This window comes from Anolis carolinensis, chromosome 2, assembly GCF_035594765.1.
Source record: "Anolis carolinensis isolate JA03-04 chromosome 2, rAnoCar3.1.pri, whole genome shotgun sequence".
NCBI classification, from domain to species: Eukaryota; Metazoa; Chordata; class Lepidosauria; order Squamata; family Dactyloidae; genus Anolis; species Anolis carolinensis.
Genome location: NC_085842.1, coordinates 319785471 through 319799110, shown reverse-complemented (window position 1 = coordinate 319799110; position 13640 = coordinate 319785471). Strand labels below are relative to the sequence as shown.

Here is a 13640-nt window from a genome sequence, read left to right as displayed (position 1 = left end):
AGCATATTTTGGGGTATATGAGAATATTCTCATTTTGGTCCCATTGGTATCTTGTGCATGTATGTGTAAGTTCCTTTATGGACATGTTTTTAAAATGCAAAACAGCCACATTCAGTTCAAAGCTGCGAAAGAAGAGTTCCATGAGTGGTGTATAAGTGTGCCTCTGTGCACTGTTGTGCATGAATGCACATTTAGTCGTGTAATGTCTCAATTCACTAATGGTGGACTGTTGCCCTGCTGTCCTGTAACTCTTGTGAGCATAAAGTTACGTCCATCTCAGTGTCGTATCTTTGTTCCTGCGCAGTGAGAAACTGGGCAAGCCGGGCTAGAACTCAGCAATAATTGCAGATAGATATGTGTTGCAAGGGATTGTTTGAGAAAGGATATAACCTAGAGGTTTGCTTGTTAAATAGAGAGGTAGAGGTAGGATACAGTAGAGTTAGGAAATCAGGAGGGGAATTAAGAAGATTTGAATTTGGTTTTGGGAGCCAAGCATGTTGGATGAGTTCAAAGTTTCTTGGTTTTGAAGGCCCTTATGTAAAATAAGGTGAGGCTTATAGGTCACAAAAAGTATGTATGAAAAGCACGCTGTTTCCGAAGTTGGACACAATGGACGGTGAAGTCGATTGAATTATTCCATGTGGAACATTGAGGCAGCCTTATCTTCGGGACAAGGCTTCAAGCTCCGGCATATACGGAAGTTGTGATTTTGGCTGCTATATAATCCAGTTTGAAAATCGGAGTCCTGTGACTTTGTGTGTATCTAATAGTTTTAGAGGAGTTTAAGCAGTTAATGGAGGTATACCGATGTTAAGAAAACACATTGTAAATGAAGAAACAGGTGCCCCGAATGTAGGTTACCGATGCACTGGGGCAGAATTCTGTTTTCTCTCGCCGTAGCTACTCTGGAGCCACGTTTCTCCCATTTCGAGCGATCTCTCGCTGTGCTAAAGGAGAACAATGTAGCTTTGTTATTATTACCTTCTCATCGTCTTTCGTTCCCCCTTTTCTTTTTGTGTAGCGCACTTGAAATACAGCAATCATGATCATACATCATTCATGAGCAACAATGGCACTTTATCTCCAGCTAAGAAAATAGGCAACTAACCTTTTTACATTGTTATCTACCTTATTTATCTTGAGGTATTAATATCGGCAATCTCTATCCCATCTAGGTGCTTTGTAATGATTAATCTGAGACGAGGTTGTTTTTTTTTTTGGTGGTGGAGATTTCAGGGAAAGATTGAGCAATAAAAGGAATAAATCTGAACATTAGCTGTCTTTCACTTCAGTTTTAATTTTGCATACTCTTCTAAGTCAATTCTTTTCTAATAAGTCTTTCAACAAAAGTATCATATAACTATCTAGATTGCTTAACAGTAGATTGTTAGAGAGAGTTGAAAAATGAACCTGATGATGAAGAGGAGGGAGAAGCGAGAAAAGGAGCAAAACTAGTTTAGAGTTTGCATCGAGCTTGGATAAAAACAAGAATTAGTTTCTTCTAAACTTGCTTCTGATATCTCTAAAACCTGGAATTTGGACTGAGTGCCTACCTGGAAGCTGCCTTGCAGGAGCTGCATTTAACCGTAAGCCTGTCAGCCCCTCATCATTTGCAGCTTTTTGACAAAGGACTTAAAGAGGGAGTACAGTATAGAATTAATGCAGTTTGATACCACTTTGCCTGCCCTGTCTCAATGTTATGGGATTTTAATTTTGTGAAGCACCAGTATTCTTTGCAGAGAAAGCTATAGACCTTGTAAAACGACAGCTCCTGTCACGACCCAGGCTACAGAGCACCAATAACCATACGCAGAAGCCAGAATCTATCTAATATCTTTATTGAGGAAATATATAAAGTTAGTAAAAGCAAATGTAAAAGATAGTCCAGAAGCAGACCTTTCAGGAAAGGTCAAAATTAGTCCAAGGAATTAATGTCCAATATGAAATATTAAGGTCCAAAGTTGTAATCCAATAACCGAAACACTCACTTTGCCAAGCAAAGTGAGGGGAGATGACAAGGTCCTTTAGTCCATAAAACTTGAACGTGGCTAGGAAATAACTTGATACTTGAAACAAGGCTTGAACGTGGAACAAGGTAACTAAGAACAAGAACAAGGTCCGTGGAATAACTTGGTAAAATCCGTGAAACAAGGCAAGGATTGGTCCTGGGAAACAAGGCAAGGTCCGCAGGTAAACAAGGCTGGGAAGCAAGGCGAAGGCTGGATAGCAAGGCAAGGCTTGAGCAAGAGCGAGGCTTGAATCGGAGCGCGCTGTCCAGACACAACTCGCTCCGTAGGCTGACGAATTGACTCCGCGAAGTTGCTACGCGGGCAAAACACCTATATAGAGTCCAACTTTCTCACCAAAGCGGTTCTCTGGGAATCAGAAACGAAAGCTAAACTCTGAGACCAGATGTTAAACTCCTTAAAGATTCTCACGAGAACCAATGTTAATTGACAACATTCTTAGCTGCTATCCTCGCACTCCTGCGCGAAGCTGAATCCAAACTTCTCTGTTGTTTACAAAACTCCCGGCGCAAGAACACGGGAGAAGTAGGCTCTGGGGTTGTTTGACATACTTCTGGGGCACAACTTTCTTGCAGGTGCAAGGTTCCCAGATCTGCCTGGGAAAGATCTGGCTGAGAGGAATCCAGTTCAGACTGGGAAGGTAAAAAACCCAAGTTTTCATCTTCATCAGGAATTACAATGTCCTGAGCAGGACTACAAGGCCCATGGTTCATCACACTATCCCCCTCCTCAGGGCCCCTCCCAAACTGGGGTCCTCTCCCTGAGGCGCGAGGTCGCGGTTTGGTGGGATAGGTCAGATGGAAGCGACGGGTTAGATCAGGAGCATGGACTGTGGAGGCGTCTTCCCAAGAGCGTTCCTCAGGGCCAAAACCCACCCAGTCAATGAGATATTGTAGGCGGCGGCGATGAAAGCGAGAATCCAAAATGTCCTCAACCTCGAACTCCTCCTCCCCATTCATCAAAACAGGAGGGGGGGCCGGTTGGTCTGTATCAGGACGCACACCATCCGCCGGAAGGAGCAGGGAACGGTGAAACACTGGGTGAATGCGCATTGAACGCGGAAGTTGGAGTTTGAAAGTCACGGGGTTTAATTGCGCCACCACTGGATAGGGGCCAATGAAGCGGGCATCTAACTTCCGGCATGGGCGGTGGGAGGGCAGAAAGCGAGTGGACAGAAAAACCCGATCTCCTACCTTGATTTCGGGGCCCGGCTGGCGGTGTTTGTCAGCGTGGCGTTTATAGTCCTCCTTGGCTTGGTCCAGTTGCTGGAGCAAAAGTTGTTGCACCGCTGTGAGTTCCTGCAGCCAATCCTCTGCTGCGGGAACTTCTGAAGTTTCAATGACAGGGGGAAAGAAACGTGGATGAAAGCCGTAGTTTGCAAAGAACGGCGTTTCTTTTGTAGAAGCTTGAACTCCATTATTGTAGGCAAACTCAGACAGTGGTAACAGAGAAGCCCAATTGTCCTGTTGGTAGTTTACATAACAGCGAAGATACTGCTCCAAAGTGGCATTGGTGCGCTCCGTTTGCCCATCTGTTTGGGGATGATGAGCTGAAGATAAGCGAGAGTCTATGCCCAGTAGTTTTTGTAGTGCCTTCCAAAAACGAGAGGTGAATTGAGATCCACGGTCTGTGACTAAACTCTTGGGCAATCCATGTAGTCTGAAAACATGCTGAAGAAATAGATCCGCAGTTTCTTTGGCCGTGGGGAGGCCTTCGCAGGGAATGAAATGGGCTAACTTGGTGAAAAGGTCCACCACCACTAAGATCGTGGTGAATCCACAGGAAGGTGGTAGGTCAGTGATGAAATCCGCGGAAATTATTTCCCATGGGCGAGATGGGGTAGGAAGGGGGTGTAAAAGCCCTGAGGGCTTTTCCCTTCGTATCTTGGAGCGCTGGCATACTGGGCAGGTGTTGACATATTTTTCTACATCCTTGCGGATCTTGGGCCACCAAAAATCCCTTAGGATCAAATGCATAGTTTTAAATAGTCCGAAGTGTCCTGCTGGTTTGCAGTCATGACACAGACGAAGCGCTTTTTCCCTGCCCGGTCCGGGTGGAATATAAACATGATTTCTATAGCAGAGCAGCCCATCTTTAAGCGAAAAGGGAAAATGCAGACCTTGGCGAAGTTGGTCCTGCGCCCAGGCATCTGCTTGCTGACTAGCCCTGATTTCTTGAGCACAGATGGGTCCTGGAGTAGGGGAAGTTGAACCAATGGGAATGGATTTGGTGTTCCCCACCGTGAGCGTGGCAAAGTTCTCGGGTTGTAGCAGTTGGGATTCAAAGGTCTCCTTGCGTCCTGCAGCGTATTCCGGTTTACGTGACAGGGCGTCTGCTTGCTTGGTTTGGGCTGGGGTCACATAATGGATCTGGAAGTTGAAACGTTCAAAGAATAAAGCCCAACGTTGCTGCCTTTGATTTAGTTTGCGGGCAGTTCTTAGGTGTTCTAGATTACGATGATCAGTGTGGACTTCAATGGGAAATTTGGCCCCTTCTAGCCAATGTCTCCAAGTTTCAAAAGCTGCCTTTATGGCCAGTAGTTCTTTTTCCCAAATGGTATAATTTTTCTCTGGTGTGGTTAGTTGACGGGAGTAAAAGGCACAAGGATGAAGGTGGTCTCCCACCGGTTGTAAGAGTACAGCCCCAATTGCCACATCCGAGGCGTCCGCTTGCACAACAAAAGGGGTTCCAGGATCTGGGTGCTGTAGAATTGGCTGGGACGTGAATAATTTCTTTAGTTGCTGGAACCCTTTCTCTGCTTGATCGGTCCAGCGGAAGGGCTGTTTTCCACGGATGCAGCTAGTGATTGGGTCAGACCAGTGGGCAAAATCTGGAATGAACTTGCGGTAATAGTTCGCGAACCCCAAGAAACGCTGCACCTCTTTCTTGTTAGTTGGCGCCCGCCATTCCAATACTGCTGAAACCTTGGCTGGATCCATGGAGAGCCCTAAAGGCGAGATGCGGTAACCAAGGAAATCTACCTCTTGTAGATCAAAGGCGCATTTTTCCAGTTTGGCATAAAGTCCATGATCCCGCAATCGTTGTAACACCATTTTGACGTGGTTCTCATGTTCTGATTGTGATCTAGAAAACACCAAAAAATCGTCCAGGTAGATTATCAAGAACCTGTCCAGATAGTCCTGAAAAATGTCATTGACAAAATGCTGGAACGTTGCGGGGGCTCCGCATAAACCGAAATTCATAACTCGGGACTCGAATAATCCGAATTTGGTCTGGAAGGCGGTCTTCCACTCGTCCCCTTCCCTGATGCGAACTAAGTTGTAAGCCCCCCGAAGATCCAGCTTGGTGTAAACCTTGGCTCCTCGAAGCCGATCCAGTAGATCCGAGATTAAGGGCAGGGGATAGCTGTTCCGCTTGGTGATATTGTTCAATGCTCTGTAGTCCACCACCAAGCGTAGTTCCCCTGACTTCTTCTTCACAAACATCACTGGAGAGGCGGCTGGGGATTGAGAGGGTCTGATGAATCCCTTGCGAAGGTTTGTCTCTAGGAATTCCCTGAGAGCTTCTTGCTCTGGTTCAGTCAGGGAGTAGAGATGCCCTCGCGGGATCGGGGCCCCCTCCACCAAGTCAATGGCACAGTCATAAGGTCTATGTGGGGGTAATTTCTCGGCTTCTTTCTCATTGAATACATCCCAATACTCGGAGTACTTCTTTGGCAAGGTGATGATGGGCTCGGTGTCTGTGGCATGGCATACCTTGGCTACGAGGCAATGGTTTTGGCAGTACGGTGAAGCAAACTGCAGTTCTCTGTTGGACCAGGAGATGTTAGGGTCGTGGAGAGTCAGCCATGGAATTCCCAAAATCACAGGGAAATGGGGAACCTCGGTAACAAAGAAGGAAATCTCTTCCATATGTTCTCTTATCCACATCCTGGTGGGTTCCGACCATTGACTTACGGGGCCCGTCTTGAGGGGGCGGCCGTCTATGGCTTGCACCACACGGGCATTCTTGAAATCATGATATTGTAATCCCAGAGAGTCGGCATACTCTCTATCAATGAAATTGTTGGTAGCTCCAGAGTCTATCATGGCGTGGATCATGACGGGTCCCCTTTTTGCTGACCATAATGTGACCACGAGAAGGAACAGGACCCCGGTTGGCGGCTCTTGAATGGATTTTTTGACCGGGTTGGCGAGCCTCTCTACACCCGGTCGTTGGCTTCCCCCGCCGGCTGTGTGCCAGTCGGCTCAGACGCCTTCGTCTCCGTGGAGGACGCCGCCGCAAGACGGGCGGCAGGCTTCCCTTTGGCTGGGCACTCTCTGGCGAAGTGGCCCCCGTTCCCGCAGTACCAACAGAGGTTTAAGCGTTGACGACGGGCCTTCTCGGCGGCATCTAGTCTGGGACGCACATTGCCCAACTGCATCGGCACCTCCTCGCCTCCTCTGGGGTATGGGGTTGGCGGTGGGGGTCTCCACACTGGACGTGGCTGAACGCTGGCGGGAGCGGGGGGTTTTGCCCCGGCTCTACCGCCCTGGCCTCGAACCCACTGTTTCCTGTTGGCAATCATGACTTCAGCCCGTAAACATTGATCAATGAGTGCCTCGAGGGTCTGGGGAGGATCCACCTTGGAGATTTCTTCCAGCATTTCAATGTTGAGACCCTCCCGGAATTGTCCTCTGAGGGCTACATCGTTCCAGCCGGTGTTGTGGGCCAGCACTCGGAACTCGGCTATATACTGAGACATAGGTCTGTCTCCTTGGAAAAGGCGACGGAGTTTGTGGCCGGCTGCCTCCAAATTGTCCTCGATTCCCCAAGTCTCCTTGAGGTGGTCCAAGAAATGTTGCGCTGATCTTAGGTGTGGAGAGGCTTGGTCGAACAGTGCCGTCGCCCAGTTGGCCGCTGGCCCGTCTAGAAGACTGTAAACCCATGCCACTTTGATGTCTTCTTGGGGAAACTCGGCATCACGGGCCTCTAGATAAGCTTGACATTGGCGACGGAAAACATGAACCTTGGAAGCTTCTCCAGTAAACTTGGTAGGCAACGCCATGGCCGGGAGGCGGATTCCGCGCTCCCGCAAGCCCTTTATTTCTCCATCCTGGGCGTTGAGTCTGTCGCGGATGCGATCCACTTCGTCCTTGCTGATGGTGTAGCTCAGTGGCTGCCCACCGGGTACGGTTCCGGTAGACATTCTGGCCGAGGTTAATTGGTGCTTAGGGCGGCGGAGTCAAACTGTCATGACCCAGGCTACAGAGCACCAATAACCATACGCAGAAGCCAGAATCTATCTAATATCTTTATTGAGGAAATATATAAAGTTAGTAAAAGCAAATGTAAAAGATAGTCCAGAAGCAGACCTTTCAGGAAAGGTCAAAATTAGTCCAAGGAATTAATGTCCAATATGAAATATTAAGGTCCAAAGTTGTAATCCAATAACCGAAACACTCACTTTGCCAAGCAAAGTGAGGGGAGATGACAAGGTCCTTTAGTCCATAAAACTTGAACGTGGCTAGGAAATAACTTGATACTTGAAACAAGGCTTGAACGTGGAACAAGGTAACTAAGAACAAGAACAAGGTCCGTGGAATAACTTGGTAAAATCCGTGAAACAAGGCAAGGATTGGTCCTGGGAAACAAGGCAAGGTCCGCAGGTAAACAAGGCTGGGAAGCAAGGCGAAGGCTGGATAGCAAGGCAAGGCTTGAGCAAGAGCGAGGCTTGAATCGGAGCGCGCTGTCCAGACACAACTCGCTCCGTAGGCTGACGAATTGACTCCGCGAAGTTGCTACGCGGGCAAAACACCTATATAGAGTCCAACTTTCTCACCAAAGCGGTTCTCTGGGAATCAGAAACGAAAGCTAAACTCTGAGACCAGATGTTAAACTCCTTAAAGATTCTCACGAGAACCAATGTTAATTGACAACATTCTTAGCTGCTATCCTCGCACTCCTGCGCGAAGCTGAATCCAAACTTCTCTGTTGTTTACAAAACTCCCGGCGCAAGAACACGGGAGAAGTAGGCTCTGGGGTTGTTTGACATACTTCTGGGGCACAACTTTCTTGCAGGTGCAAGGTTCCCAGATCTGCCTGGGAAAGATCTGGCTGAGAGGAATCCAGTTCAGACTGGGAAGGTAAAAAACCCAAGTTTTCATCTTCATCAGGAATTACAATGTCCTGAGCAGGACTACAAGGCCCATGGTTCATCACAGCTCCCATGATTTGATAGTATTAAGCCATGGCAGGTTTTTTTTTTGTCTCAGAAGTGACTTCAGAAACTGCAAGTTGCTTCTGCTGTGAAAGAATTGGCCTTTGCAAGGATGTTGCCCAGGAGACGTCCGTTGTTTTGATGTTTTCCCATCCTTGTGGGAGGCTTCTCTCATGTCCCCACATGGGGAGCTGGAGCTGACAGAAGGAGCTCATCCGGGCTCTCCCCAGATTCGAACTGGCAATCTTCAGGTCAGCAACACATCCTTCAGATCAGCAGTTCTGCCAGCACAAGGGTTTAAACTATTGCTCCACCAAGATCTCCTAGCCATGGCAGTAAAAGTGGTATCAAACTTCATACATCTATTGAGGCATCTACACCTACTCCATAGATGATGGTTTGATGGAGATGTGTGAGAGAAATGCCTAGCTCTTCTCTGCCAAATGTTTTCCTGCTGTGCCGGTGTTCACCTTTATTTTCAGGTCACAAGTAATGAGGTTGTCTCATCTCATTTTAGACTGAAAATACTTATGGGACAGTTGTTTCTTCCCTTGCAAAACTTGGTACTCTCATACAATTTCAGTAGAATTGTTTTATTTCAATGTATAGCATGCTTAGAAAACCTACTTAACATGCTTCTTATTAAATGCAAATAACTAAATTAATAAAGAGCATGGCTCTGACCCATTTAAAGGATCTAAGAAATTGTGTGATAATGAATGAACTGTCATGCAAGCCGTAATGCAAGAACGTTCAGCTTTCTGGATTTTCCATTGGAAAATAAGAGACCCCTTCTGCTGGAAGCAGAGAAAGCTGCTTGGGTGGGTATATGCCTTCACGTTCCCTGTGGAATTATGACGACCCCATGAATTTCATTGAGTTTTGTTAGGCAAAGGATACTCAGAGGTAGCTTTTCCTTTCCCAACTCTCTTATGTAGATAGACTACAGCATCTGATAGCCCTTGGCAGTCCCCTATTTAAGTACCAACCAAGGATGACTCTGTTGTGTTTCTAAGAACAAATGAGGTCTTGTGTCCTCAGTATTTAGGCCTTTGGAAGCTGCTTGAATCTGCCCATTGGTCCTTTATCTTTACTAGCTTAGCCACCTTAGCTAATGCCCAGGTTAGGTTTTTGTCATACTATTTATGAGTAATAGTTTGTTTTGGATTTTATGAATGGTCCTTTTAGAAGCCACATGTGACTCCCTGTATTTGTCTGGTGGGGTGTAACTCCCATTACAACCAGATCTAATGTGAGTGGACTACAATTCCCATTATCCCCCATCAATCTTTCTGAAACCCCATTAGTTTTTTAAGGTGGATGATGATGGGTATGTGTGTCATGTTTGGTCCAAATCTATCATCGTTGGGGTTCACATTGCTCTCTGGATGTGGGTGAATACAACTCCCATAATCATCTGCCAATTCACCCAGATTTCAGCAGTGTTTTAAGTTGGTCATGATGGGTCTGTGTACCAAGTTTGGTCCAGATCCATCGAGCCATCTAAGAGCCATCCCCATACACACAGACAGACAGACATACAGATATTATCTAACCTGGCTGGCAGCAACTCCTTGGGCTTTCAGGGAGGATGTTTGCTTTTTAAGCTAGAAGTAAAATATGTTTTTTCCCCAGCATTTTAATTCCCTCGTTTGGGGAGAAGAAACTGCAAAGCCAGGGTTTGAAGCTATTTGTCTTGTTTCCTAGCTTTCCTTTGCTAGTATATTCGTATTGGCCCCCGTTTCTTGTAGACAAAGAGGCACGCAGGTCTGCATCCCCAAGCAAAACAGTGATACCCGCTAAGAAATCGGTGAGAATTGAGTTGCCAAGAGCCAGAGGAGCAAAGTAGAGAAATGTGTGTAGAGAATACAGACTTAAGGGTTGCTCTTTATACTCGTAACTGAATATGTCCTGGTCAATAAAAACTGACAGGGGGGAAGAACAAGCAGCATCCTTAAGGCGGAAATGTAAATTCACAATATTGATGGCAATTGGCTCCAAGGTGCTAACTGGGAAGAACTTGCCGTCCATCACTGCTCACAAGCTTTAAAGATTCTCCACTCCTTATTCCCATGGAGACGTTTCAGATTTCTTTAGTGATTCCCCACCTCCTGGAAAAGTCATTCTGGAGCAGAACTGAAATATAATACTGTTATCAAAGCAAATGCTTGGGTCTAAAGAGGTTCTTTGGCTTCTGTCTTCAAGCAGTTGGGATGGACAGGGCAAAGTAGTTGCTGACCTTCAAGGTATCTGAATGCCCATTAACTTCAATTTCACAAGAATTGGACCTAGTCTCGCTTCCCCCATCCATTGGATTGGGTTGACAAATGCAAATTAATATCTTCCCAGCTTTGGAGTTTTATCAGAGTTTCATCACCAGCCCAACTTAATTGGAAAAAAATATTCACTTTTATGGTAGGATTTTAACGTGTGTTGTAGTTGAATGACAGCTTTTGATGCAGACCCGTATTTTACAGGAAGTGGTCTAGTTCTTTATCAGTGTTTCTGTAAGGATATTTCAAAAACTCTCATCAAATTTCCAACAGTAAGTAATATCCCATTCAGTGCAAGGTGAAATGTTTTGCATCAAATCCCCTGCTGTGTAATGGCCAATCAGACGGTATTTATAGTGGCTGAATGGATTTCTTGGCTCCGTATTCAAAATTAAACATTTTCAGACATTAACATTTAATGCTTTTTTTGCCACACTTCAAGTTGATTTTATGTAACCCTAGGTACTCGCAACTCCTTGATAGGCTGAAGTGCCTTGTTTATGCCCCAGATCCTGCAGGCTGTGGTTTTATATTTATTGTACCTGTGTAGACGGAATTAAATTGCAGATTTGATAGCATGTTCATCTCTTCCATTTGAAAACCATTTTCTGTTGAGTTGCGCTAGGTGTTGATCATCAAACTCCTTCAAGCCCACTGATGCCAGTCTAAGGGTTTTTCCTTTTAATGCTGTAGGCTGCGATAAGAACTAAGCAAGAAACAATTAAAGATGTTTTGGATGGTGGAAGTTAAACTTTTCCCCCTTTTTCATTACTTTCAGATGTCTAATCAGAGAAGTCTTTATCAGCAGCGAGCGCCTTCTGAATTGGATGGGTCCTACCTCAGTCTAACTAGACCGCAGATCTTATACAAGAACAACGGAATGGCTTGCCGAAGCCCTCCTCCCATGTGTTTAGCCCAGCCTTGTAGGAACAGTTGTCTTCATGAAGCTAGGAATGGATCTCTATTGGAAAATGGGTTGCATGGCAAATGTAACAATGTGGTGTCCCCAGCAAGGCAGAAGTTGCCTCCCCACGCTGAAAGAACTCCAGATGTGGGCCGCAGGAAGAGCACTTGTCCTCTTCAGACCTGTTCTTTCCACAAGAAATTGAGCGGCTCCGATCACAATTCTTTCCAAGATGGCACCCACATTCCAAAAAGATATTCTGGACCACATTGTGAATCATTTGCCAATCATTCTTTCCCGCCGCATCCTTTGGGGTTGAATGGCAGCCCAAGCTCAAGGTCTAAAGAAACAGACCATGGTAAGAAGTTGTCTGAAGAGAGAAGAAGACAGCTGGTGCTCCAGAAACTAGAGCTGGAAATTGAAAAGGAGCGCCTCCAGAATCTGCTTGCCAAGCAAGAGGCAAAGCTTTTGCTCCAGCAACAGCAGCTGCACCAATCCAGGCTTGATTACAATCGGTGAGTTTTGGGAAGTGTGGGAAACATTAGCTTCTGTTGGAGCACCATCAGAAGAGGTGGAAAGTCCTGTCCATCTAGAAAAAGGGGTGGGAATCCTGCATATTCCTCGCCACTGGTTGTGCTGGCAAGGGCTGTGGGAGTTGTAATCCCAACACCATCTGTAGGGCTACATGTTTCTCACCCCTGATATAGAAGTTTTGCACAGGTTGAGCCAGTGCCTGATGGTAGTTTCGATCCATCCTAGACCTTTTTTTAGCTGCTCTCTACTTGCATTGAAAAACTTTGTAATACACTAAAAAGCTTTCTAATTTACCCAGAGGCATTTGCTGTAAAAAGATGTCTGATTTGCTCTAAGTGTCTGTTGTGCCCTGGGAACCATTTGGCTAGAACTGCATCGCAAATGGCTTGTACCCAGTGGTACTTAAGTATGTTGTGTTTGCAGTGATGGCATGCGAAAACACAATGTGTTATGAACTCCACAAGGTTTTGAGTTCCTCCTGAGTTTTTCTACATGGGGAATTAATTTTGCCAATCCCTCCTTACCTCCCCAAAATGAACTAAAGGAAACGATACTGCTGTATTTACTGTGAACTCCTATTCCCTGGGATTAATGAAGACACGGGCAATGTGAAAACCCACTTTTGTTGCTCCATTTACAATAACACTATGTAACATGATTTTTCCCTAGGTTATAAATGTAATTTCCTAATTTGTTCTATCATAAAAACATGGAAAAAGTTTATTAAAACAACAAAAACTTTGTTTCTGTGGGAGGACACCCTACAGCACATTTTCCTGTAGTTTTTCAATGAATATTTCATAGGGTGTCAACCAATTCAACCTAGTTTGTGACAGCCACAAAAACGAATTTTCTGGAGGATAACAACTACTTTCAAAGTAAGTACCATACAATTAAACAGGAAATAACACTTTCAAACTAGGAACAAATTTTGTTACACAGTGTAATAATTAGTTGTTTCGACACAAAATATGTCATTTAAATTATAGAGGTTCAACAAATAACTGGAGAATGTAGGTTCTACTTTCCATTTGCCTCTTTGTGCCTCTCAAATTTGAAAGTGCGGGACCTGAACCAATAGTTCAGGTGGGGTTCAGGATTAGAAATGGAGGAGGGTGGAAGGATTTCTAGCTGCCTTGTGGAAAGCAGGGACAAGCATCCAGTCAGTGGACTGGGCTGCAAACATTGCATCCAGCTGGCTCCTGACTTGACACAATCACTTATCCCAGTTCCTGGAGCTATTCACAGCAGCTCCATGGTTTAAGTAACCACTTTTGTTGGCTAGGAGCACACTGATATTTTAATGCTGTTTCCAACAGCATATTCTTAAAGCATGATTGACAGACATGCATGCTTATTTAGCAATTGCATGCACTCCCCTGAGAACCACAATTTGTAGTGTTGTTACCGGTGTATGTAGACAGGCACAGGAGGGAAAAATGCTGGTCATTCATATTGAAGAATCGGCTCTGGAAAACATAAGTGAACCCATTGCAACCACAATTGTTGTGCATTGCTAAAGCATGAAGTGTTCAGAGAGTAGGTACAATGGTGTGAGAACTAAAGAAGAGAAGACCTCACTAATGGTAGAAGATCATTGACTGCTCAGTGTGTTTTGACGTTCATGACTCCTCCTCGTTGATCCCCATTCATAAGATCCATATGGGATCAGACCAAAGGCATATCTCGAATAATATTTTCTTCACACAGTCGCCAACTAGTTGTCCATGTGAAGCCCATAT

General features: G+C 45.5%; 1 protein-coding gene across 3 annotated transcripts in view; it reads left to right on the top strand.

Annotated features, from left to right (window-relative positions):
- kiaa1328 (KIAA1328 ortholog) overlaps positions 1-13640 on the top strand; it is a 252717-nt gene that overhangs the window by 167777 nt on the left and 71300 nt on the right. For all 3 annotated transcript variants that reach the window (XM_008119155.3, XM_008119154.3, XM_062972600.1), the window contains one exon: positions 11239-11879. In XM_008119155.3, the coding sequence (XP_008117362.2) occupies positions 11239-11879 (641 nt within the window). The remainder of the gene's footprint in view (positions 1-11238; positions 11880-13640) is intronic.